The 26,827-nt window shown below is 37.0% G+C and overlaps 1 protein-coding gene across 1 annotated transcript; it reads left to right on the plus strand.

Moving 5' to 3' along the window:
* Positions 1 to 7,548: 7,548 nt before the first annotated feature.
* On the plus strand, positions 7,549 to 25,103 carry LOC115414391 (glycogenin-1-like). Its single transcript, XM_030127720.1, has 7 exons — positions 7,549 to 7,678; positions 12,094 to 12,229; positions 12,324 to 12,498; positions 13,387 to 13,549; positions 14,314 to 14,440; positions 17,540 to 17,759; positions 24,198 to 25,103. Exons 1-7 carry the CDS (start codon positions 7,549 to 7,551, stop codon positions 24,363 to 24,365), a joined length of 1,119 nt encoding a protein of 372 aa, XP_029983580.1. The 3' UTR covers positions 24,366 to 25,103.
* Positions 25,104 to 26,827: the final 1,724 nt, after the last annotated feature.

A 26,827-nucleotide genomic window follows, 5' to 3' on the forward strand; every position in this document is an offset into this window, starting at 1 on the left:
ACAAAAATACAAAAACAAACACAAAAAATCCAATAAACACTGACATACACACATTCAGTCCAAATTAACAAACACTAACACCACAACCCTGCTGAACCCCTGCACAGAAAAAGAACACATTTTCAACAACAGGCCCAATACCCACAATGCAATGAGGAAATAAAAAGGTGTGGTCATGACTAAAACTTAGTGATTTAAATCCATTCAACTTGAACTTTTTTGTACTTTTGACCATGTCTACAAATTAGTAAAATATACTTAACATTTGATAGTAATGTAATAAAACTTAAATCATTTAAGTACATTGTAATTAAAGCATTTTAGTAAACACAAAGTCTGGGCTGGGAGTGTAATTACATTTTTGAGGGACTAACTATTGTTGAAAACTCGCATAAAAATTATCTTAGACATAGACGCTAAATTTATGTAAATCATCATAAATATAAAATGCTTCCCTTTCATTTAAAAACCATATAAAAAGTTATCAAATTGCTGATTTTTCTTTGCAGGGTGTGGTCGTAGCAAAATGTAAAATTTCTTACCAGTGTCTTATCAGAAATCAATTTTCCTCACAATACATTTTACAATACTTTTTAGATGTACTTAATTCGGTAGGTAAATAAATATACATGCATAAAAATACCACATTCACCTCCAGATCCACCATTTTGGTTTGAAGGTGCATTATTTGTCTAATTTTTGTAATTTCCTTCTGTGCTTTCAGTGTAAACTAATACAGGCATTTGTCTCGTGCTACACAGTGGACACAGGAAGTGATATTTAAGTCCTTAGAGCAACATCTGATAGGACAGGCCTTGAGGACATCCACCTGCTCGCAACAAAGCCCTTTAACTGTGGTGTGAAACAGTAAAACAACCCTGTCACAGCTACCAGCAGCTTTAATTATCACTGTTTCCCCACTTTTTAAAAATGGATAAATCATTGTGCCCCAGTTCACGGTAGATCTTTCTATGAATGAAGTTCCTGACCTTGTTTACTGCCATTTCTGCACAACTCACAACATTATGTTGAAAATATCAACTATTAATTTTAAAGAGAAATACAATATGTTTTGATATATTCACTTGTTTTGTATTTTATGCATGTGTTACTAAAACAAGTTAAATGTTCAGTGTGTATGCAAAATCTCTATTCTCCAACTTCCCCCGCCCTCCACCTGAGCAGCCATGAGGTGAACTTTTGCAACTTAATCCTTTACATAGGTCTTTAATTTCCAAAATTTATAACACTATTCAGTCATACGATGGTTGTTTAACCTCCAACACAAAAGAAACTTGGGAGCGTGAATTAGGACTGGTTTTTGAGGAACATTGGTGGGAATCTGAGTTGAAGGTCATTCATAAACATCTATTTGTGACGGTTTGACCTTGATCCAGTTTAAAGTTGTATTTCGATGTCACTATTCAAAGACAAGGCCGGCTCAGATTTTCCCAAATATGGTCGATGTCTGTGACAGATGTGGACGCTCACCCTGCAATCTCACACACATGTTTTTTTCTTGTCCAGCCCTGACAAATTTTTGGTTAATTTATTTCAACACCATGTCCAAGGGATTTTCTAAAACTATTGACATTTCACCACACATTGCTATTTTTGGTCTCCCGGATAAGTATACCCAATACTCTGCAAAAGAATTTGAAGTAATAGCTTTTACCTCCCTGATTGCTAAATGCCACCTCCTCCTTAATTGGAAATCTACAATAGCCCCTTCCAGTACACAATGGATTAATGAGGTAATGTTTTTTTTTTTTTTTTTTTAAAGTAGAGAAAATGAGATATTCAAAGCGAGGAAAACTGAACAAATTCTACAATAAATGGTAACCGTTTATGGATTTTTTTTTGAGACAATGTAATTCCCTTCCCCCTCCCTTTTTTTTTTTTCTCTCTTTCTTTGTTACTTATTTATTCATTTTCTTATGTTTATGTCACCAGTTTAATTATTTTATCCAGACTATGTCTTAGTATTCTTTTCATTGTGTTGTTTGTCTGGTTTCATTGTTATTTGTTACTTAAAAAAAACAAAAAAACAAAAAAAATGCAAATCTGGAAGTAATGGTGTTTACAAACCTGGTTAATGTTGACATCAGTGTGCCATGGTGTTGGCATGTACCTTTTGTTTTCTTGTATGCACATCAATAAAAATATGAAACAAACAAAAAAAAAGTTCAGTGTGTAGTATTTAATCATATCTGGTGGTGAAATCTCTTTTCTGTTCTTTAGCTATAGGGATATTAACTCTGGTCCACACTCAAATATACATTCATGTTAATAGAAGGCAAATAAAACTTGTCAGTCTCAATCCCATATGTTTATACACTAAAAGCATAATTATAAATGTATGTTCCCTTTTCTGGAACTAGATCCTCCTAAATCTCCCTGAATCTAATACAGTGGATCTTTACAAATTTACAAAACACATGAAATGTGAGTTTATTTGGTGACTCCACATAGGCCTGGTCATTGGGAATAGAAGGATAGTAGCATTCAAAAGGTTTTTATGTGCAGATTTCTATGTAGTGTGTCACAGTGAAAAGGATTGAATCATGATTTAGGTAAAGCAAAATATTTTGTTGATGGCACACAACATTTCATTAACATTTGTTTTGATTTCATTGCAGTGGAAGATGGGTGTAAAATGTGACAGATCTGGTTCCTACATCCATTCCCGTGTTTATGTTTGATAATTTTTATGCTTCATTCAGATGTAATATTAAGAAATGACCACTGAGAGGCTGTACTGCCTTCTGAGCTGTGATCTGATGTTAAGCTAAGGCCATAGAGAAGACTCTTTGTTCAGTTTGAGTGACAACAGACGTGCTGGTGTGGGCACAATAATACAAAACAAAGTGCTTTTGCTTCCATAGCAACTTACATCTCATACGGTAAACACTTGTGGGATTCAAGGCAACATAAGATAAGTTTTTTGTTTTTTGTTTTTTTTTTGTTTTTTTTTTCAGTATTTTGCACATTGATCAGGGTGCAGGCTTAAAAAATGTCAAATCTCTGTGAAGTTGTAAGAGGATGAAACAAGATTTTGCTGTTTGATTATTTAAAAGGTCAACATCTAAAATCTAAATTTGGAAGACATGTGAAATAAAACAGAAAATTTGAATCAAATAAATTCAATACGTAAAATAAGGTGTTACCAAAGGGGTTATGTGCAAAGACCACATAGTTGTGCTTTTATTTGACTTCTTTGTCTTTAAATAATGATGCTCAAATGGAGCACACTTCCTTCTTTTGTTACTAACAGAAGCTGACAGAGCCATTCATTGCTTTGAACAGGAAAGGTACATAATGGAAGGAGGATAAGGAAAGTGCAGGCCAGTCACAAAAACAACTGATTACAACAATATTATATATATCCTTATATATGCTTGTGTTATTTCTATTGGACATACAGTTCTGTGCAAAAGTCGAAGGCAGCTTTTAGCGTTATTTTTGCAGGGTTGTTTAATGTGTGTGTATTTATTTGTTAGAAGATATATGTAGAGAATATGCACTGAAACACACATACAAACACACACACAAAATCAGAATTAAACCGCTGGTAAATTCAGTATTACTGTGATATGGATTCAGTAAAAAAAAAAAAAAAAAAAAAAACTCTCTTGGGTTGACTGTCTGGATGTTTTCTTAACCCTTTCATGCATGAATTATGAGAACCTTAATCAAGATTTTTTCCTGAGTGTTTTTATTCCTCTTTAGGCATAAAAAAAACCCAATGTGATTGTTGTTGGGTTTTTTTTTTTATTTTATTTTATTATTATTTTTTTTTTATGAACTTATCTTTCATGGCACTACAAAAATGTCCACTCAGCTGAAAACCATGTGTTTAATTTTTGAAGTAAAGAAACATGCATTTACTGACATACTGTGTGAAAACTATCAAATAAAAACATTTTATCCTCCTGAGACCCAGCAAAGGACATTACATTAAAAAATTAAATGGATAAATAAATAAATAAATAAATAATTATTTGGAAAAAAAAAAAAAAAACCCAAAACAAAACCCTGTTGCATTATGCAGTTTCCAATCAAGACAATTGTTTAATGGGAAAAAAAGCAAAAATTTTCACTTTCCTGGCCTCAGGAGGTTAATGCTTTCAATCTGATGTTTTCTCACATTTGAACATACTATAATACTAGTTATTACTCACTCAGATAATATGCAAAAAAAAAAAAAAAAAAAAAACTCTGTAAATTACAGTCTAATAACAATTAGCGATTGATTTAGATAAAAGAACAGGAAAGTTACAGTAATGGTCTGAATGTCAGTGTATGGGATGGTGCACTGTGTTGGCTGATATGGAACTAAAACAACAAAACCCATGAATATAGAAGAGAACAGCTGGAGAATAACTGTCCACTGGAATGACCACTATGCATGAAAGGGTTAAATATTTTTTTGTAATGTTACACACCTTCGGAATGTCCCGGATACTTCATGGTTTTTTTATCCTTTCTCTGTCCAGATGATTCCATATAGATTCTACAATATTCCTTTTTTTTTTTTTTTTTTTTTTTTTTAATTTTTCTGAATTAAAAAAAAAGTGTTTCTATATTTGCTGTAGATTCTAGTTGTACATATATTTCTTCAGTGACAGAGAAATGCATATAAGTGGCCATGCATTTAATAAAAAGTCTGAATATTGTAAAAGCAATATGGGATCATCTGGACGGAGAAACGGATAAAAGACCATGAAAGCCTCTATGACATTCTGAAATTCTACAGTTCTTCAGTTCTGAATTTTAAAAAAAAAAACATCCATAAGTTGTCCCAAGAGAGTTAAATGTTTACTAAATCCAAATGGAGGTCACACTAAATATTGACTTTACCTGCAGAAGCTGTTTAGTTCTGATTGTGTGTGTGTGTGTGTTTCAGTACTGTGCACATGTTACGCTCGGTCTAGAGGTTACCAAGATGCAACATGGTGTGAGACTCCCCTCCCTCCGTGTCCCTTAACAAACAGGAGCAAGCTAAAAAAAAACAACAAATCACCAGCAATCACGCAACTGCAATTTGAGTTATTTATTTACAAAAAAAGGAAATTAAATCAGGCAGGGAATCAAAATAACAAACATAACAAACAGAATCATATTCCAAGCTCACTACGCTGACCTACAAACACAAACCAAGGAAACCAAAATACATCAATCTTACCTAAACTCCTAACAGAAAAACAGGAGAAAACTTAAAGAACTTAAAAGAAAAAGATTCCCTCCTTTTGCATCTGTCTATACCAGGGGTCAGCAACCCTGCTCCTGGAGAGCCACTATCCTGCATGTTTCAGATGTCTCCCTCTTTCAACACACCAGATAGTCGTTATCAGGCTTCTGCAGAGCTTGATGATAGGCTTATCATTTGAATCAGGTGTGTTGGAAGAAGGACATATCTAAAACATGCAGGATAGTGGCTCTCCAGGACCAGGGTTGCTGACCCCTGGTCTATACAAAGCTCTCCAACAAAAACTAAAGAAGGCTGGTCACAAAAGTGGGGGATGGGAAGAGAGGAGTCTCTTAGGAGGTATGGTGATCTTACTTTAAATTTCCCTGCTCATCTCCGAGGAACCAATCAGCAGCAGCAGCAGCAGCAGTCCAGCACCACACCTGCAGCTCATCCTCAATCAACCTCTGTCTGTTAGGAAGAGAAAGACAGAACACACACCCCCACACAGAAGAGAACAGAAAAACTACAAAAATACAACAGAATCACAAATGACACAGCACATCACAGAATCAAAATCACTACCCCTGAACAGCACATGTTTCCTATATATTTCTTGTTAGAATTAAATACACCTGCAAAGGCTAAGACTTTTACACAGTATTGTATTTGTTCATTTTATAATTTTCCTCTCCATCAATGATCATTATAACCATAGACTGAATATAAATTGGCTAAAATTTACTCAGGGGGTCAAATGAGTGGCCATTTTTGTCAAAAAAAAAAAAGCTGTAAGAAATGCATAGAACTGTGTTGAAATAATGCTAATCCATTTGTGCACAGACTACTGATATTATTTGACAGTGGAAGCTATATTTCCAGAAATATTGGATTTGGAATAGCACGTGTATGTGAAAACTTTTGCTGGTGGACGGACGTGACATTACCCATGATGCTCTGGTCAGTACCAGTACTTTATTAGGAATAAACTTATAGACTTACTATTGCTAATTCTCCTCTTATTCATAAATGTTAGTATTGTGGATCTAAAACAATAACAGCTGACACAAAAACACTAAATGTGTCAGTGGACGGATGTGACATGGTTGTTGTGGATCCCATCATACTGATGCTCTGCAGCCATGTCAGCGTTTACACTAATGATCCCTGTGCAAAAACTAGGAGCACTATTATTTATTGGATAGTTTATCATCAGACTAAAGAGGACATAACAATATAGAATTGTTATTTCTTTATAAAAATGCTTATTATTAGAAAACTGTTGATTTAAAAAGTGACGTGTGACATTCTTCATGTATGTATTGGCGTAACATAAACAGGATGGATCAGCACCATACTCCAGATTGAACCTGTAAAAATAAAACATGTGACATGTAGGAGAGAATCTGGGAAGAAAAATTGGGGAATCTAAAAGAATAGAAGATTTGTTTTTCAGGTAAATTCAGTTCAAATATAACTTGGCCATTTGTGACATGAAAATATAGCATTAATTGTGCTGAAATTGGACATTTTTGAGCTGAAACATAGTTCATATGAGCATCAACATGTTGAACAGAACTGAAATCCTGTCCATTTGCAGAACTTGCATTTACCAACACAAAGTTCCTTTGGGGATTCACTTAGATTGATTTCTTTTGCACAAAGACAGAAATAAAACCTCTAAGCAAATTTTAGCCAATTTGTTAACCCTTTCATGCATGAATTATGAGAACCTGATCAAAATTTTTTCCTAAGTGTTTTTATTCTTCTTTAGGCATGAGAAAAACAGTGCGATTCAACTTTTTTTTTTTTTTTATGAACCTATTTTTCATGGAGTTGCAAATATCTCCACTCAGCTGGACACCATGTGTTTAATTTTTGAAACAAAGAAACATGTATTTACTGGCATACTTTTTTTTTTAATTCTGCTAATCTGATGTTTTCTGATGTCACATTTTAACATACACTAATACTAGTTATTAATCACTTTATGGAGATAGTACGCAAAAAAACAACTTTTTGTTAAAAAAACAACAACTGTCAAATACAGTCTAATAATAATAACAAGCAATTGATTTACAGTAAAGCATGTTAGTGCAGATGAGGTTTATCAAGAACAGTAAAGTTACAGTAATGGTCTGAATGTCAGTGTATGGGATAGTCCACTGTGTTGGCTGATATGGAACTAAAACAATAAAATCCATGAATATACAAGAGAACAGCTGTAGAATAACTGTCCACTGTAGTGACCACTATGCATGAAAGGGTTAATTTTATAATTTTCCTCTCCATCATTATAACCATAGACTGAATATAAAGAGATATTAAAAAAAGGGGGCGTGTCAGCTGTCAGTGGTCACATGACCCGGAAAATGTGGGGCTTAATTCCTGTGCTGAACTGCTCCCAGCTGCTGAGCTTCTGCCCTTCGCAGTGCAAACCCTCCGCCTCCTCCATCAGGACCCCAGACCCCCCTCTGCACACCATGTCAGGTGAGTCTCCGGGGGGCTTTATCCTCAGTGTTAGCCTCTACACTGTCACCGGGACCGGACCGGGACCGGACCGGAGCTGCGCGAGCGCTGCTATTCTCCCAAAATATCGCGATTTTCGTTTTGTGCCAAACGCACCAAACAGACCAGCTCCGCTCTTCCATGTGGGGTTTGTGCACACAGATGAGGGGTCGGCTGGAAATGGTTCAGAGTTTACACTGAGGGATGAGATTCTTTGAACAGGTCGTGATAAATTTCATCTGATGACAGTTACTGCGGCGGTTTGGACCACAGTGAAGGTACAGACAGTCAGCAGAACCACTTCCGGTTTGGATTTTCAAAGTTTAACACCTCAGAATAAAAAGACAGTGGTTTATAATAATTTAAAAAAAAAAAAAGAATTGTTCTTATAAGCCCTGACATGAGGTGTTTTGTATTTATATAGATGTGTGCGTATGTATACAAATATATGAATATTTCGATATTTGGCAATGTATCTATAGATGTAGTATAATATTTGTAACAATAATAATGCCATGTGGTGTATTTTTTTTAAATTTATGTCTTGTCTCAGATGTTTTGTTCTGTTTTATATTGTGCAAAAATCTAAATAAAAAGTAAAAAAAAACAACAACAACAACAAAAAACAAAATAAAACACACAAGCAGTAGGTAATTTCAGTGACACGTTCTAAGTATAAGTGTGCATATTACATTACTGACAATACCGAATACCCTTAAAAAAAAAAAAAGCACATGATCCAAAGATTTTACAGTTAAAGTGTTGCAATTGAACAGCTGTAAATTGATTATCTTGCAGAGTTGTGTAATAGGTCTATTGTGTGTGTAACCAGGAAAATTTGCTGTGGCATAACAGTTGCCTGAAGGTAATACTGTCACTATTATTACACAATCTTGAAGCCTCTTATGGTAAAGTGTAGAATATTATGAAAAGGTTGGCATTTTAGTTGAATTTGCCCTGAAGTTTCAGATCAAACTTGAATTAATGTTAAATCAATTGCTTATTTGTTACAAGAATAAAAAAAAAATATCTTTGTTTGTAGTTTTATGAGCCTCCAGAAATAGTGAATGGACATTTTAAGCTTATGGACTGTTAGTTCCTTACCCGCCTTAGGGAAAATATATTATAATTTAGTATGATAAATTATTATCTGAAATTGAGGACAGAATGAACAGAATGTTCCCATGGTCATCTCCTCATTTCTGCCCCTTGGACCCCTGAGGTTGATCTTCTGCTCATGTTATGAAATATGAGCATATTTTTACTGTTCAGTATTGATCTAGTGCACACCTGCAGAAAAAAAGTCTCTGTGCACCTTCTGAAGATAAGTGAACATTTTCCCCATTCTGAACAGTGCTGTCTTTGAGTCTCTTATTGTTAGCGTGCACTTTTATTTTTGAAAGAATAATGGATGAACTTCCAGGGTTAATGCGTTCTCTTTAATTCACTTGACAGTAGTTTGTGAGTGCGGACGTGCGCCATGGTGTGTGGCCTTGAAGTTTTTTTTTTCCTCTTTAGAAACATATACAGTATGAGGCCTATGTTAACTCTGCAGCCTGTCATTGTTAATGTGATTTTAAACAAGTAATTAATATGAAATATAACTTATATAAGGTTTTAAAAAGTACAGAAATATAATATAAGTAGATGTATTTCCATTCACTGATGAGCTAGACATTAAAATATAACTTTAGTCATTCAAATTGATATAACTTCATCCATATCCTTGCTTTTAGAACAATTATAGCCCACCAGTAGTGTCTATACATATCATTTTTTTCTTTTCTTTTTTTTTTTCGTCTTACAGACTCTGATGTACATCATGTAACCATAGATAACCCTGTGGGAACTAAACACATGCTTCCTGTGGGCCGCTCTAACAGACCTGACCTTCTTTTGATAGTCGTTTTATAGTTCCTTTAATCACACCCTAGCAACCGTACAGCCCCGTCTCACCGATCAGGTTTCCAAGAAACCAAGACAACACACACATTCAGCTTTGATGAATACAATCTGCTGGATCTGGTCCTATTTTCACTGAAGGAGTAACACAGCGTGGTCTCTGTTGTCTCTGATGTATAGAAGAGGAGCTTATCACCCAGACTGTACACCCGACTTCACATCGTGCACCAGGGGACCAAACTGTTTAGACTGCATTTCCAGAAGTTTCAGAAAAAATGTCAAATAGCTATGCAGGAATTTAGATAAGAGCATCCAAATGATCCAAGTTTACTGAAGGATACTTATTTTAATACCCAACAAACATTGTAACATGCTAAAAACATCTGGGTTAAACCTAGTTATATCAGCTAGTTTTAAGCCAGCATGTTGAGTTTTATTTTCTTCCAGTAAAAAAAAAAAAATAAAAAAATCAAGTACCGTTTACCCCCTCCCACACACACACACACACACACACACACACACACACACACACACACACACACACACACACACACACTCAACATCACCCTATCCCCAACTCAGACAACTAGCAAGTTAGCATGTTACAGCTAATATAATTATTGAGAAAGATAGCTGACTTCTGAAACTGACAGAAAGATTAGAAAAACGCTGGCCAACTCTTAAAGTATACACTTTACAATATCTTTCAAGTTTATTTGTTTGTCATCCACACAAGTACACAATAGCATATGCAATGAAATACATTTTACCCTGGTACTCTCTCTGCCCAGTGTGAGTAAATAACAAATACCAAATAACAATAAATACAAGATGACAGTGTAAGTTTAATAAAATAGTATGAATAACTAGAAACGCACTCTGAGAGCGCAGACCTCCACCAAGGCAGATCAGTGCCCCCCACCCCACCCCCAATCACCACCAAAATGTAATCATTTGTTCCTTGTGCCAGTGTCAACATTTCCTGAAATTTTCATCCAAATCCATCCATAACTTTTTGAGTTATCTTGCACACACACAGCCAGCCAGCCAGCCAAACCAACGCCGGCAAAAACAGAACCTCCTCGGCAGCGGTAAAAAGACTAAAATCAAACATCACTTCGCCCACTAACTAAACTATTGTTCACAAGTTGACTGACACTTACAATTAATGGGCTAATGTGAGCTAGTTTGTTGTCAAGTGAACAAAGTAAAATTAATTTTCTGGTTATTTTTGGTTGATGTTTTATTTGTACAATTTTACTGTTTTGACGTTTCCTGCTAGATTCTTAAGCAATACGGGTGAAGTTCAGGTCCAGTTATGTTAAGTCAACAACCTAGCGCATATTTTAGAGTAAATTATATATGCAATGCTATGTTTGACAACAAGGAGACTGAAAATATAAATTTATACTTACAGCAGATCTTGGCCTTGTTATTTCGTTGGCCTCATTGCATAATTGCCTTAGTCATATTTTTGGCCAAATTGTCAGATCTGCATAAAATGAGGCAGCAGTGTAAGTAGAGTAAAGCCAAAATATGACTCAGATAATTATGCTCTGAGGCTAATAATTTTGAACCTGTTGTATCAACCAGTCTTGAAGCAGACAACGATTAAGAGAAATAAGTGTGATAAATAGGAAACGGATTTATGATGTAATGAAAAAAGCAGAGCTGAGCAGGTGAGTGGACACCTTTAGCTAACAATGTTTTCACTGTGTTGTGCAAATTCACTAGTAAAAATACTAATGAAAGTATTTACATTTACTCAAATAGAAAGTAAAGTGTAACTCCATGCTGTGTAACTGTACAGTTTGGTGGATGTTAGACAGCGAGCAGGGAGGGAAGAGGAGTTTGTGATGGTCCAAAAAAAAAAAAATCAAAATCCAAACCCCAAACTGGAAATAAAATAACAGGGTTGTGTGATTTTCAGTGTCTCAGTCTTAGCTCCAGTGATATATGTTAGCAAAGTCAGCAAGAAATAATCTGTTGCTTAAATCTGATGAGGTTTACAGCCCTTTTTACTTTGTTTACTCCTGTGTTTACTCAGCAGTTCAGAGAAACAAGTCACTTCTCTGACCTTTGACACATCTTAGAAAAAAATATTTTTAAGATCAGTGCCGAATACAGACTGTTTCCTCAGAATTTTTTTATATTTATGAATACTTGTAACTTTTGGACAGATATTTATTCATTAACTGTTCCTATTTTACATCATGTATAAATTCAAGAAAAAAAAAAGTATGTTACACTTTAAATTGTCATATACCAACAGTGGAATTTTTCTACACTCAATATTGGTTTTGTTCATCAAAAACAGGTATTATGTTCTAAGAAAAAAAAAAAAAATCATTTATCAATAGGTGTTCCATCCGTGCCATTGGACAGAGGTGTTAAAGCTGTGTGCAAGAGAACAGGGAACGTGTATAGGAATGAAAAAGCGAAGTGTGAAACATATTCATACGGCTGTTGATTGTTGTGTGTTTGTGTTTATGCAGACGAAGCTTTTGTGACACTGGCCACAAATGACAACTATGCCAAAGGAGCGATGGTTCTTGGCCAGTCGTTACGAAACCACAACACCACCAGGAAACTGGTCGCCCTCGTAGGACCACATGTTACAGAACGCTGCAGGTGAAACTCCATTTTTTTCTTCATTAGTTTGTTTTTGTCTGTGTCTTTCCTTCAGTACATCCGGTACTTACATGAATCACACTGTGTGTTCTAGAGATGTACTGCACTCTATTTTTGATGAGGTGTGTGTTGTTGATGTCATGGACTCCGGTGATTCGGCTCATCTGGCCCTGATGAAACGTCCAGACCTGGGGGTGACGTTCACCAAGCTGCACTGCTGGACTCTCACACAGTACAGCAAGTGTGTGTTCATGGATGCAGACACACTGGTGAGAAACACCACGATCACAGAGAAAATAATCAGAAAATGAAATCTTATCTTTTCAGTCGAACACAGGAGTGCCAAACTCATTTTGGTTCAGTTCCATATTTAGCCCAATTTGATCTCAAGCGGGCCAGACCAGTAAAATAATGACTTAATAACCTATAATAATGACAAATCCAAGTTTTTCTTTTTGTTTTAGTACAAAAAAACCCAATTAAATTATTAAAATATTTACATTTTACAAAAAAAAGATGTGAATAACCTGAAAAAACAGAAATTTCATTTGAAAAATTAGTGCAATTTTAACAATATTCTGCCTAGACTTATACACTTATACATGTACATTTACACACAGTGTTCCATAAACATTTGGTAACAGGCAGAATATTGTCAAAATTTTGGCATTTGGAACTAAAATTTGAACAATTTTTACAATATTCCATCTCTTATTATTAACACAGCTACATATCACAGTGGATCCATAAATGCACAAAACATTTAGTAACAGGCAGAATAGTGTTAAAATTGCACATTTTGGGTTGTGCATCTTTGTTTTTATATATGTATTTATTTGCATTTTATTGTGAAAAAATAGTTTTGTAAATGTAAATATTTTCACAGTGTAATGTCATTTTTTTCACTTAACCTTTTCACAAAGAAAATTCGTTGTCATTATTTCTGGGTTTATTGTGTTGTTATTTTTACTGTAGATCACATTGGTCTGTATGTGGAACCTCAACCTAAATGATTTTTGACAACCTGGACTGTTCAGGTTCATTTTTGCACTTTCATCCCGTGGGCCGGAATGGAACCTTTGGAGGTCCAGATTTGGCCCCTGGACTGCATGTTTGACACCTGTGGTCTAACAGGAACATGGTTGTGATGTGTTCAGGTGCTGTCAAACGTAGATGAACTCTTTGAGAGGGAGGAGCTATCTGCGGCGCCAGATCCTGGTTGGCCGGACTGTTTCAATTCTGGGGTGTTTGTCTTCAGGCCGTCCAACGAAACACACGAGAAATTACTTACATTCTGTGAGGAAAACGGCAGCTTCGACGGTGAGGATGTTAGCCTTTTTTCATTTTTGTCCTTTCCCTGTTGTGTGATAACACTGGGTTACAAAAAAATGTTTTTTGCAAGTTGTCTAGGTTTTTTCAACTGAATTAGGACCATTTTGCACCGCTAAATCCAAAAATGACATCTGTTTTTCTCAATCAGGTCAGGGTTTTTTTTGCTAATTTGATTTTGAAAAATTTGATCTTCTCACAAAATTGATTACATTTTTGTGACTTTGTCAGTTGATTTTTTATATAGTTCTCACCCAAAATAGGTTTTAAGAGAAAAAAAATCATTTTCTAACAGGATGTATTTATTATTTATTATGTATTCACCGCAGATGTAGCAGAATACGTCAGGCTTATTTTTGCAAGATCTTCTAGTCGAAGCCATTTCATTCACCTGTAATATTAAAAAAAAACATTAATCATAAATTGGCCAAAGTAAAATCTTCAGAACTTGTTTATTGCAAGAAATATGAAAGAATTTTGTATCGTATGATGTGAAAATGCCCATAAATGTAAGCCAAAATGTTAAAAAGCCAATATGTAGCATAGTTCAGAAAGTTGACCTGATTGAGCAAAATTAATGTGATTTTTGGATTCAGCACACCAAAATGATCCTAAATCAGCTCAAAAAACTTAAACAATAAATTTGTTGTTGACCAGTGTTATTGATGATGTTGATGTTTTCCTACACATGTACCAGAACTCACTGTTTGCCTAAAGAGTTGACTCTGAAGTCTTTTTTTTGTGTTCGACTGCAGGTGGAGACCAGGGGGTTCTCAATAGTTTCTTTAACACCTGGGCGACAGCAGACATTTCCAAACACCTTCCCTTTATCTACAACCTCAGCAGTATCGCCATCTACTCATACCTGCCAGCATTTAAACAGTCAGTACAAACACACACAAGGTTTTACTCTGTGTCTTGCAGTTACTTTTACAAGTACATGTTTCAATGTAGTTTTACTTTTACAATAGTAAGTGTCCAGTATAAGTTGAGTTTTTATTTTTGTTTCAGTATTACTTTTGGTTTTACTTTAAAGTAGCATATGATTAATCACAATTTTTTTTCCTAATTTGTAAAACCCCAGTGAGAGCCTAATTATCACTAATCCATTAGTCTTTCTGCACTTTCACATCTGTGCGACTTCCCTGACGGTGGACAACGTCAAAGATGACTCCATCATAAACACAGTTGTTTGTTTACATAACAAACCGAAACGTCACTTGGGCCTTTCCAGAAATTTTGTCACGAAGTGCATTGTGGGAATGGGAATTCCACGCAGTAGCAGTTTGGCTGTCTGTTGGTGAGTGCTGAACCTGAATGTGGCCTTTACCTCCATCCACAGACTAGACTCATTCTTTAAAACAGCCCTGGTGGACTGGAGAATTTTACGTTGTAGCGATCTGTCTTGTTTTCTTGCAGAATCTGTGAGAAACCGCTTTCACTTCCCACAATGCACTTTGCGACAAAATTTCTGAAAAGGCCCAAGTGACGTTTCAGTTTGTTATGTAAACAAGTGGACTGTGTTTATGATGGAGTCATCCTCGAAGTTTTTGACCGTGAGGGAAGTGATTTGTGTGTAAGCACAGAAAGACTAATGGATTAGTGATAATTAGACTATCACTTGGGTTTTATAAATTTGGAAAATAATTTGTGGTGAAAATCATGTGCTGCTTTAAGGAACTGATTAGTTTTTATATTACTTGTTTTTTTTTTTTTACGTTTTACAGTTTGTGTCAATTTTCATTAGTATTATGACAAAAGTCTTGATTTAAGAAGCTGAAAAAGGTAGAATGAAAGAAGCTAAACATCAAATACTTAATACAAAAGCTGTTTATTTACTTTGTCTTTAACCACCATGCACCGTTAACATGACAGATCAATTGCACGTTTTCAGTGGCAGTTTTGGATTTCATAACTAACACACTCAAACAAACACACTCATAGCTGGGGTTTCCTTTCATACTTCTTTATTGCCCTCATTCTGTGATTTTTACAATTTGTTTTCAGTGCGTTTATGTTTGTGCAGAGGCATAAACATCATCCAGTTTGGTTTCATGGTTATATGTCGGGGTAGGATTGTGCTAAATGACTGTAGATGATATTACTGAAACTTCAGATATAATTCTATTTCTGTTGCAAACAACCACAAACTAGATCAGTGTCTTTCATCCTTGGGGTCGGGACCCCATGTGGGGTCGGAATTCAAATGGGGTCACCTGAAATTTCTACTTATTGATAAAAATAATTTTAAAAATTTAGTAATAAAAAATATATGGTGAGTTGAGAGACAATCCCAATCCATAAAAGACATGACAAACTCTGAAGCTGAAACTGCAGCACTGTGGTTCTGTTTATGTGTCAAATGTTCATTGTGGTCAGTTTCAGATGCTGCAGCTCTTTCATAATTCATAGTTTGAGTTCTTGTTTGTTCAGTATTAATTGTCAGCCTTGTAAATCACAGCTGGACTGACTGTACATATTCTGACCAAGGAAAATAAAATTCTCACTTTGTGCAGTAATCTACACCTGGATTTACTGCCTCTGTCCATAATAATATACATTATATAGACTAAATGTCCTCTAAAATTAACATTTATTTGCAACATAGTATAGCAAACTATTACATGATCAAAAACAAATTCATTTTAGCAAAAAAAAAAAGTCTCAGTTTTGAATGTCTGGGGTCACCAGAAATGTGTGATGTTAAAATGGGGTCACGAGCCAAAAAAGTTTGGGAACCACTGAATTAGATGATCTACATTATCTAAATATACTGACCTGAGGCTACATCCACATCAATATGCAAAACTTTTGATGCATTTACACCTAGTCATTACACTGTTTCAACCTCTTGGAAACACTGATGACCCTGTTGTAAGTCAGAAACCCCAGGGTTGTGTTGTCGTGTAGATGGACAAATACATTAAAGACATGATAGTACAGACACTCAATATCCTAGTAAAAGAGTTTATAAAGTGATCAAGTGGAAGATGGACATCATCAGAGTCATTAAACAAAGCAGATTTGCAACAGGAGCAGGACATATTGAAGCTGTTGTTGAAAGTCAGGGCCATGTACTCTAGTTTTTTACACTAGAAAATGTACTTTCAACCTATGAACCATCAACCAACTGGTATTGAATTAAAGTATCATCACATAGTTGCTCTGCATGACTGTCAATCTGATTCAGTCTAAAATGACATTTGAAAATGAGTATAGATGAGAATAGAAATAAATGTTTGCATATTTTCATGGTCCATACTGGAAATCTGCTGCCTGTCCTTTGTGTACTGTTTAATATGACTTGTCTGATCACACACAGGCAAATGCAATGTTTAAACATAAATCAACAGAAACTAGGATTGTAAATTACTGACTATAAACAATAAACTTGTTCCATTTGCAGCACAATTGCACAGCATAGAGCCAATTTTCAGCCATTTTGGATGACACTGATACTCATAAAACACCACAGTTTCCTGGTTTTCCTCTAATTTCTGTGTCTTTAGTCTCTGCTACTGTCAAAAAGTTGTATTGATTAAAAAAAAAATAATAATAATCATAATTGTATGTTCCTAGAAAAGCGTTTCACATCTTTTTCACCTATCTTCTATACTATTTCTTGTAAATACTCATATTTCTAATCAGGATTTACCTTGACTACATGTAACAATAGTATTAAAACACTAGTACTGTTTTACTTCATAATGAACATTAATTTGTTTACTGATACTGTTTATTGGTGCTGGTCTGAAAAAATGCATTTTTTTGTTGTTTTCACCAGTTGTCATTTTCTGCAAATAAACGCTCTACGTGATAATATTTTTTACCTGAAATGTGGGAGAATTGTCTGTAGTGTGATGAATTAACATTTTATATTTTACTCAAAAACATGCCTATAAATAGTTAAACCGGTGCTGTATGTATACTCTGGACACCTTAAATCCTGATGTGTTCACTTGTCATGATCTTGTTGCACAGGTACGGCCGTGATGCCAAGGTAGTGCACTTTCTGGGCAAAGTGAAGCCCTGGAGCTACTCCTACAACGCTCAGAGAGGTGAGGTCAAAGGCCACTCTCTATCCCAAGATCAGCTGCACCCGGACTACCTGCTCATGTGGTGGCAGATCTACGCCAAATCTGTGCTACCTTTACTGCAGAAAGCGTACGGTGATGCTCCCTTCGACAGCGGCTTTGCTGAGGTAAGCAGCGATTAGGGATGGGAATCAAGAACTGGTTCTTTTTGAGAACCGGATCCCAGTTGCTTGATTCCTTGGAATCGTTTGCCTGCCTGCTTAACGATTCTGCTTATCGATTCCGCCTTCGTTGTGCATTCGCGATGACGTCACACGTACACTGCATTGTTTTGGTCTGAACGTAGCCAACATGGTGTTGAGGCAGAAATGGTCCAAACAGACGACACCAGGTCCACTGGAACACTGTCAGAGCTTCCATTTCTTCTAAAGGGTGGAATGGCTCCAATCTGCTCAAACATTTGTCCACAGCATGTGATTCATTTACAGGAATGTCACGTATTTGATTCGCTACTTAGCAACGCTTGTGAATGTAGCGGCAGAGTGAACGCCGGGCCCAGTTCCGATTCTGGTGCGGGCAACAAACGTCATACCCCCTCAAATACAAGTTTCCGAAGGTAGGGGAAAGGAAATGAGGTGCACAACAACGGGAGATGAGCAGAGGCGAACCGGTTCGACGTAGTGGAAATGTGGCAATAGAGGAATTAGTAAAGCATCTTAAGTTTTACTTTCACTGCCCACCCCCACCCCCCGAACCGGGCCCAGCGTCATCTCTTGTTATTATTTGTACATACTGTATATGGTATATTTTCTGTGCAGATGGAAATATAAAAGACAGTTAATGCAAACACACCCGTTTGTACTCTTTTATTCCCTTACCCAATGAGAATTGATAAGAGAATCGATAAGGAATCGGATCGATAAGCAAAATCGATAATGGAATCGGAATCATTAAATTCGTATGGATTCCCGTATACGTTTATCATTTGCGGTGTCAGTGTTTTCCTGTTGGTGTGATGGGTATGAGTGTGTTCGACAGTTTTCTGGGAACTGTGTGTGTGTGTCAGAGCATCTTTATCTGTTGAATCATGTTACTCAATGATCATTTCCCGTCTATGTGGCAACCATTTATTTGCTAGGTGAGCTCTCCTTTCACTGACATATTCAAAGTGTTGAAATCATTTATTACATGCATCACAAACCTCCTCCCTTTAGAATTAAAAGAAAACATTTAGTGGTTCCACATTCCTGATTATGTTTGTTGGCCAAAGCTGATGGTACCCTACGAGGCAAACACATTACACACTTGCCAGTCTTCTCAGCGGTGTCATGATTTCATGAATTGCTTGTTGTTGTCAGCAAAGTATGCCCCCACCAACTACTTCACAGGCTGGGAGGAAGTTGCGATCCCATATGTTGTAACAGGGCAACAGTGAAATAGTCACCATGTCACAAAAGAGACAGCTGTGCAACCATTAAAGGTACTGCCAAACCTGCTGCCTATGTCTGAAACTGTGCCACAACAACAAGTTGAAACAGGCCAGAACAGTTTCTTCACTGACTCAGGCAGAAATGGTACTGTTTATAATCCAGCGCGGGTTTCAGTTTGGAAGTGTATTTAACTTAAGGGAGTGATATTTTGCTTTTTTAAATGGAATTATGGATTTTAAAACATTTCCCTGTGGTCTACATAAACTATAAATGCTTTACTTGGGTCTGAATTCTTCATTCATTCAACTCCACAGGTCCATCTTCAAACCTATTTCTGAGTGATGACACCAGAAAGGTCGTTTTGAGCGCTGGCCCTTTAAATGCAAATGAGCCACTTCAGGCCCCGCCCCCTCCAGGTTGTTGACCATGCTGCTCTGTTCTGTTCAGCCACTTGTGTTCATTAGTACAACCGACAACTGAACATTTTAAGTAATTGGCTCGAAGTTTGGCCATGTTTTCTGTTTTTACTACAACCGCTGCTGCTGAAAAACAATTATGGAGAAATGTTCGTCGGAAGTCTTGACCTTATATGTGCAAATGTCGTGACATAACTAGTTATAGATGTAACAAATTAAGCAGGAATTGACACGGGTTGTAGAAATCCACTCGATTTTGCTGGAATGAATATAAAGATAGTTTTGCAGCACCTGGGGCCTCATGTATAAAGCGTGCGTGCGTACGCACAAAAACCTGGCGTACGCCCTTTTCCACGCTCACGTTCAGATGTATAAAGACTGAAATGATCGTGGAAATGTGCGGTCCTTCACGCCAAGTCCATAGCTGGCGTACGCACGTTTCTAGTGCTTTGGAACCTTTGGCGACACTTAGAGGTGACACTGAGAAACTGTTAATAATGTAACAAAGGTCATTCCTCCGATTGATGGGCACATCAGAGATACACAGATGAACAATGAACACACAGACACGTCATCCTACTGTCAGAGCAGCACATCCACCACCAGAACCAGAACCAATTAGACCCTGCATCCATCAGTGCCAGTCCTGCCCGGGTGGACATTGAGCAACAACCATATAAAGAGACAAGGACCCAAAATTCATTGGCTGATAAATGCATTTAATGTACTGTTCATGTCTGTGAGAACATTTATTAGTCGGTCCAGTCGCTCATTGACTCCGCCAATTGTCCTCACGATGTCCTGTTGTGGCTTGGGTCAGCACAGACCCATGCCGGTCGGACAGGCATCAGCAGTGGGCTGTGGCGGACTGGAGGACCGGCTAATGCCGGGGAGTCAACAGGAAGCCTCTGTGACAGGAGGATGATACTGGGTCTCACCGTCTTCTGTCTCATTGTTGGAAAATAATAATTTGAGTGATTAACCATGAGTCAAAGGCTTTGATTTCCTCTTTGATATTCTGACATGATTATGCATGAACCTTTATCTTGTTTGGCTGTGATCAGACTGTGTATGACCCGTAGAATGAACTAATGTGTGACTTACACTAATACTAAATATATATTTACCTTGGGGGTGATCTGCGTCAGCCCTGTGAGAAAAGTGTCACCCACAATATCATCAACTTTCTGCTCAAACAGTCTGAGTTCGTCTCTTTTCTTCTTCCCCTTTTTTGGCCTCCGCTTCGCATCCATCTTGACGTCATTGTCTGATCACGCAGACAGGTGAATCCCACCTGCAGACCCCGTTTATACTAATTTGCGTATTTAAATGTGGGCGTGGAGAGGGAGGAGTCAGGTACTCCAACATATGCGCTCAATTCCACGCTGATTGGGATGAATAAAGGAAGTGTACTTGGATTCGGGCGTACGCTCAGTTTTATACATCTGGATTTTTTTGTGCGTTCGGACTTTTCTGGATTTGGGCGTACGGCAGGTTTCAGTATGAAATCCACGCAAGTCTTTATACATGAGGCCCCTGGACGGTTCAAATTCAAACTGTATGAACTAGTAGGGTCCAAATACACAAATAAAGGTACCATAGACTAAGAAAAGTGGGTTCAGCAAAATATGAGCCCCTTAAAAGAACTATAGGTTCAACGCAGGTTTGCTCTTCTGCTAAAAAAATGAATGATGTTTTTAATTTAGCCCCTTGGTCAGATTCTCTGTTAAAGTGCTGTGACCTCATTCGGGCCGTTGTGAATAAAGTGTCACCATCAAATCCAACTTGTCTCCAGAAAAACTGGTGCAATTTCTAAGGAAAAACTAAGATCCACGATGTCTTATTTTATTTGAACCTTTATTAAACTGCCAGAAGTTCAAAGAGAAGATTCTCAATGTTTTCACTGATCAGTTAAATTCTAATTTGAATATATCAGCCAGCAGATTTGATTCTTATAAGATCAAAAAAGTTAGGACAAAGACATATTTAACACTGTGTTGCATTTCCGTTCATTTGTAGAAGGTTATTTTATCATTTGTGAACTGAAGACAAAAGGGATGCACTTAGTTCATCTTCAGTCGGCTCGATTATTGGAACAGTGTTTTTACAGGTCGACCTAAAAAATCCATTAGACAACTGCAGCTCATTCAGAACTCTGCTGCTAGAGTCCTCACTAAGACCAGAAAAGCGGACCACATTAGTCCAACTCTGAGGTCCTTCCACTGGCTGCCTGTCCGTCAGAGGATAGACTTTACAGTTCTGTTGCTGGTCTTTGAAGCTCTGAATGGTTTAGGACCAAAATACATCAGTGACCTCCTGACCCAGTATGAACCCACCAGACCCCTCAGGTCATCTGGATCCGGTCTGTTATCAGTTCCAGAGTCAGAACCAGACACGGAGGAGCTGTGTTCAGCTTCTATGCTCCACATGTCTGGAACAAACTCCCAGAAAACCTCAGATCAGCTGAAACACTCAGTTTATTTAAATCCAGGTTAAAAACCCACCTGTTCTCAGCTGCATTTGAGTAGAGTTTGTATTCATCAGTTCAGATCTGCACTGTTCCTTTTAAGCTAAAAGTTTTTATCTGTTTTATCTGCCTGTCTGTTTTATGTTCATCTATTTATCTGATTTTTTTGTTTGTTTTTCTCATGCCTATACTTTTTATTGCTTCTGCTGTAATGCTTTTAATGTTTTATGTTAAGCACTTTGAATTGTCTTGTACATGAAATGTGCTATAGAAATAAACTTGCCTTGCCTTAGTTTTTTTTTCATAAATATCTAATAGGTTAATTGGTTAATCTAAATTGCCCATAGGTGTGAATGTGAGAGTGATTGTTTGTCTCTATATGTTCAGCCCTGCGATGAACCGCCAACTTGTCCAGGGTGTACCCCGCCTTCGCCCCTATGCAGCTGGGATAGACTCCAAGCGACCCCCGTGACCCTAGTGAGGATAAAGCGGGTTCAGAAAATGAATAAATGAATGAATATTTATTGTCCATTCTCATTGTTTTATAAGAACAAACAAACAAAAAAAAAATCACATCAAAACAATCCCTACCACCCCCCACCCACACAATAGCATCCACTCTCAGTGCAACAAAACATACTTGACAGACACAACTTAACTGACTATACAGACAGGTCCTTTAAAAATTGCAAAAAAGGTGTCCAAATCTCATAAAAGTCTTTGATCTTTCCTTTAGCCTGGTACGTCAGCTTTTCCATTGCCAGGTTAGAAGACATTTCTTTAATCCATTGGTTCGTTGTGGGTCCTTGAATATCTTTCCATCTCAAAGAAATGGCTCATTTGGCTTGTAATAAACAAAATTTAAAAGTTTTCTTTTTCCTCCCATTACTTGAAACTGCTCAGGGAAGATTTGCAAAATACAACATTTTGGATCCACAGGAATAACACATTCTGTAAATCTATAAATTAAGTTAAGAATCTCTTTCCAAAAATTCTGAAGTTTCTCACAGGTCCACATACAATGAAACAAAGTGCCTATTTCCTTATTACACTCAGTACAAATGTGAGGAATGTTAGGATTAAAACGGTGTAGTTTTACAGGGGTGACATATGTTCTAAATAACCATTTGTACTGTAATAGTCTGAACCTGGTGTTAATTGTTTGTTGCCTTGCCTTATTTAGTTTTTTCTTTCTAAGACTTGAGCTGCTCAACAGTTCTATTTCAGCAGGACAATGAGGTCTTGCAATGCTGCTGAAATAACCACAGACTTTAGGCAAAAGATATCAACTTGATGACAGCATATGCGTCTGTACAATTCTAATCTGTGCCTTCACACACATGCAGGTCAGACATGTGGACACCAATGCAGCCCCAGACCATCACAGATGCTCCTTTTGCACCTTTCACTAATAACAGTCTGGATGGTCTTTTTTTTAAATTTGTGAAACAAAGAACCCAGTGTCTGTTTTTTTTTTTTTTTTTTCATAATCCTTTGTAACCTGATAGACGAGTCTCTCATGAAGTTTGGTACAAAGTATTGAGTCATGACCCATCTTTGTAAAGACTAGTTCTTTGGTTGATTCTCCTTTTTGGTCCAATGATGATCCATGCATCTATTTCCTGATAATTGTGTAATCTGACACAGTGTTACTTAAACAGGGTGTCCCATAAGTCTCCATACATAAGAAAAATAAACGTTTCTTGACATAAACCATTTTTATTTATATAATATGCTCTATATGACTGCCATTTTGTCAGGAACACATTTCAGTGTGTTATCCTCCACTGCTGAAGAACTATACAGAAGAAATATAAAGAAATACATGTTAGAACCATATATGTATGGAATGTATTATGTCTCCTATGTATGGAGACTTATGGGACACCCTGTAGAGCCTCATTTTTAGCAGTTAAAGCTTGAAGCAAATGAACATGTCCGATTTTATTTTATTTTTTTGTATTTTAGAATGTCCCAACTTTTCTCCAAATGGGCTTTCTACTTTACATCATATCCAATGTTACAGTAAACGCTAGCTCTCTGTTCTTTTAAACGACATACATACTCAACTCTTATCAGCTGCAAGTGTTACAAAATCTCCTTTTGTCTCTTGTGACGAAACTCCAGCGCATACTGTGTGTGTCTCAAGGGTAAAAAAAGAACAAATTCCTGTGAGGAAATTCCAGCAGAGAAACAGTCGGGTCTGGGTGCTCAGGAGAAACCAGCCCATATAAAGTATGTCTCCACTGCTGTATTAATGATTCATTCATTCTCCCGTCGTCTGTCATGCAGAGTACGTTTCATGAAGACAAGAGGGATCAGCCGGCGCCCTGTGCTCCTCCACCTCAAAAGATTTCATCAGCGGAGAGGAAACAGCGCTGGGAGGCTGGCCAAATTGACTACATGGGTGATGATTCATTTGCTAACATTGAGCGCAAACTGGACTCCTTCTTAAAGTAGCAGCGGGCCACAACGACACAAGAGAGCGCCACTCGAAGCTCCGTGTCTGTGGGGAGTAATCCAACACTCAGCCAATCACAGGCTTTGACTAGCAGGTGTGTAAATGAAGGCCACTGCGAGTTTGAGCTTCACTCTCTTCATCCTGTCACTGTGTATCAATGACAGACTATACATGCGACACAATTCCCGTCTGCTCTCACCACAAAATATTTGTCCCTTAAAAGAAGTTTAAAACAAGGTTGATACTTAAGGAAAAAGTAATTTTTTTTTTTTTTTCATTTTCTTGCTGAGGTGAGGTTGGGAAGATTTTTACTGCTGATTTGTCTGCTGCAACAGCCACCATAGCTACATTTATTCTGCCAGTTGTAGTGTGATGCTTGACCCTTGACCCATGACCAGTATCAGGTTCCCATGTGAACTGGTCACGGTCTTGAATCAACCTGTGCAAAAAAAAAAAAAAAAAACAATAGCAAAGACATCACATGCAGCAACGTCACTGTACTACTAAAATAAACACGACGTCACGGTTTAGCTTCATTTATAATTCAAGCTGCAGCAAAAACCTGCGTATTTGTGTTCAGATGACTGCAAAGATGTGCATGAGGAAGAAAACCACAGCCAATTTTTTTTTTCCTCAGTGACACTCTGCTAGTCTAGCATTGTGATGAATGTCAATCTGAAGTGGCATAAAAGTCACATGATTTCTGACATGACTGTTTTGGATGAGAGTTGCAGTGTGAAAAATCAGTTGTGAATTGAAAAGATCAGATTTTATGTGATTGGTGCTCTTCTCACTGTATCACATTGTTACATCAGGGGGGAAAAAAAATCCGATCTGGGACAGTTTTGGCTGCACTCTGGATGTAGCTGAGGTTATATAACATAGTCCAGGAGAAACACTTAAATAGGGAGATATATCCAATGATGTGGTTCTATGTAAAAGTAACAAAATAAACCTAAAGCGTACTATTGAGTGTAATTAATCTGTTCAACAACTTCTCTGTTACTGGATTCTAAATCCAACTTCTCTGATGTTCTGCTGGTTGTCCGGCAGCTGCTCATGGCAAAGAAGTAGCCGTTAATGCTAAGGAACAATCCCAATAGACTTTCATCAGTACGCTGCAGTTTAACTAGTATTGATTTGTCACACTGGCTAATGAATTAACTTGTGTTAAAAATAGGCTGCTGAAAGGCAGAGTCTGGGCGGTCATTCACCCCATTTCTGAACTTTGTACTACACTAGCCTATCTGGTTGTTGACAGTAGCTACGAGTCGTGGATGTAGAAACTGGGTATGGCTGTTACGCTTCATCCTTGATTTACTTTTGCAGTGACAAGTGGCACTAATGCAAACTTCTACAGCAATTTCACAGACCTTATGAGTTCATCTGAAATGCATAGTATTCCTTTGGTACAACTAACTAACCGGAGTGCATGGGTAGATTGTAACAGTTGAATAAATATTAAGCAAAAATGCAACACTGTGATATGCCTCAAAAAGAAGCGCATTGATGTTCTAGATCAAACTGCCTTTTAATAAATACTTAAATACTGTTGCAACAAGGGCTGAGTGCTGTTCAAAAGGTTGTGATGAGTAGCAGTTCTAGTGTGAATGATAATTTTTGCAGTTGACTTTCACTCAAAAATATATAAAAATGATGTTGTCATTTATATTGCATGTTCCCTAAGATACAGAGCATTATTTGTAGGCTGGAGCATCTCTGTAGCTCTGCAGCGCTTCATTTGCAAACCATAATTTCATGTGGTGACATTTTACCTCCGACTAGAAAAACACATTTGGCAGTATTGTTTGCATATGTCAGGGGTTCAGGGGCCACATTCAGCCCAATTCGATCTCAAGCGTGCCAAACCATTAAAATTATAGCATAAAAACCTATAAATAATGACAATTCCAAGTTTTTCTCTTTGTTTTAGTGCAATAAAAAACATTAAATTATGAAAATGTTTACATTTACAAACTATGTTTTCACAAAAAAGATGTGAATAACCAGAAAAAAATTTAATTTCTTAAGAAAAATAAGCTGAATTTTAACAATATTATGCCTCAACTTATCACCTCTACATGTGCATTACACACAATTTTACACAAACATAATATTGTTGAAGTTTTGAAGTTTGGAATGTGGAACTAAAATAAGAATTCCTACAATATTATCTGTCACAACTTGCAAATCCACAAAACATTTTGTAACAGACAATATTGTTGAAATTGTACTTAATTTTCAGGTTGTTCACATTTTATTGTAAGGGTTATTATGTTATTATTTTTCCTTTAGATCACATTGGGCTAAAACCAGTTCAACACCTTTGACTGTTAATGTCTTCAGTGTAGTTTTTGCACTCCATAAAATCATGCCGCGGGCCAGATTGGAACCTTTGGAGGGCCAGTTTTGGCCCACGGGCCGCATATTTGACACCTGTGGCATATGTCTACATGTGTAG

This window comes from Sphaeramia orbicularis, chromosome 22 (assembly GCF_902148855.1).
Source record: "Sphaeramia orbicularis chromosome 22, fSphaOr1.1, whole genome shotgun sequence".
Taxonomy (NCBI): Eukaryota; Metazoa; Chordata; class Actinopteri; order Kurtiformes; family Apogonidae; genus Sphaeramia; species Sphaeramia orbicularis.

What these genes read in the sequence shown, in the direction of transcription:
- LOC115414391 (XM_030127720.1), top strand. Translation starts at nt 7,549, where the DNA reads ATGACCCGGAAAATGTGGGGCTTAATTCCTGTGCTGAACTGCTCCCAG. An exon ending in GGAAAACGGCAGCTTCGACG is followed by an intron (nt 13,550 to 14,313) that starts GTGAGGATGTTA and finishes GTTCGACTGCAG; the next exon opens with GTGGAGACCAGGGGGTTCTC. An exon ending in TCGACAGCGGCTTTGCTGAG is followed by an intron (nt 17,760 to 24,197) that starts GTAAGCAGCGAT and finishes TCTGTCATGCAG; the next exon opens with AGTACGTTTCATGAAGACAA.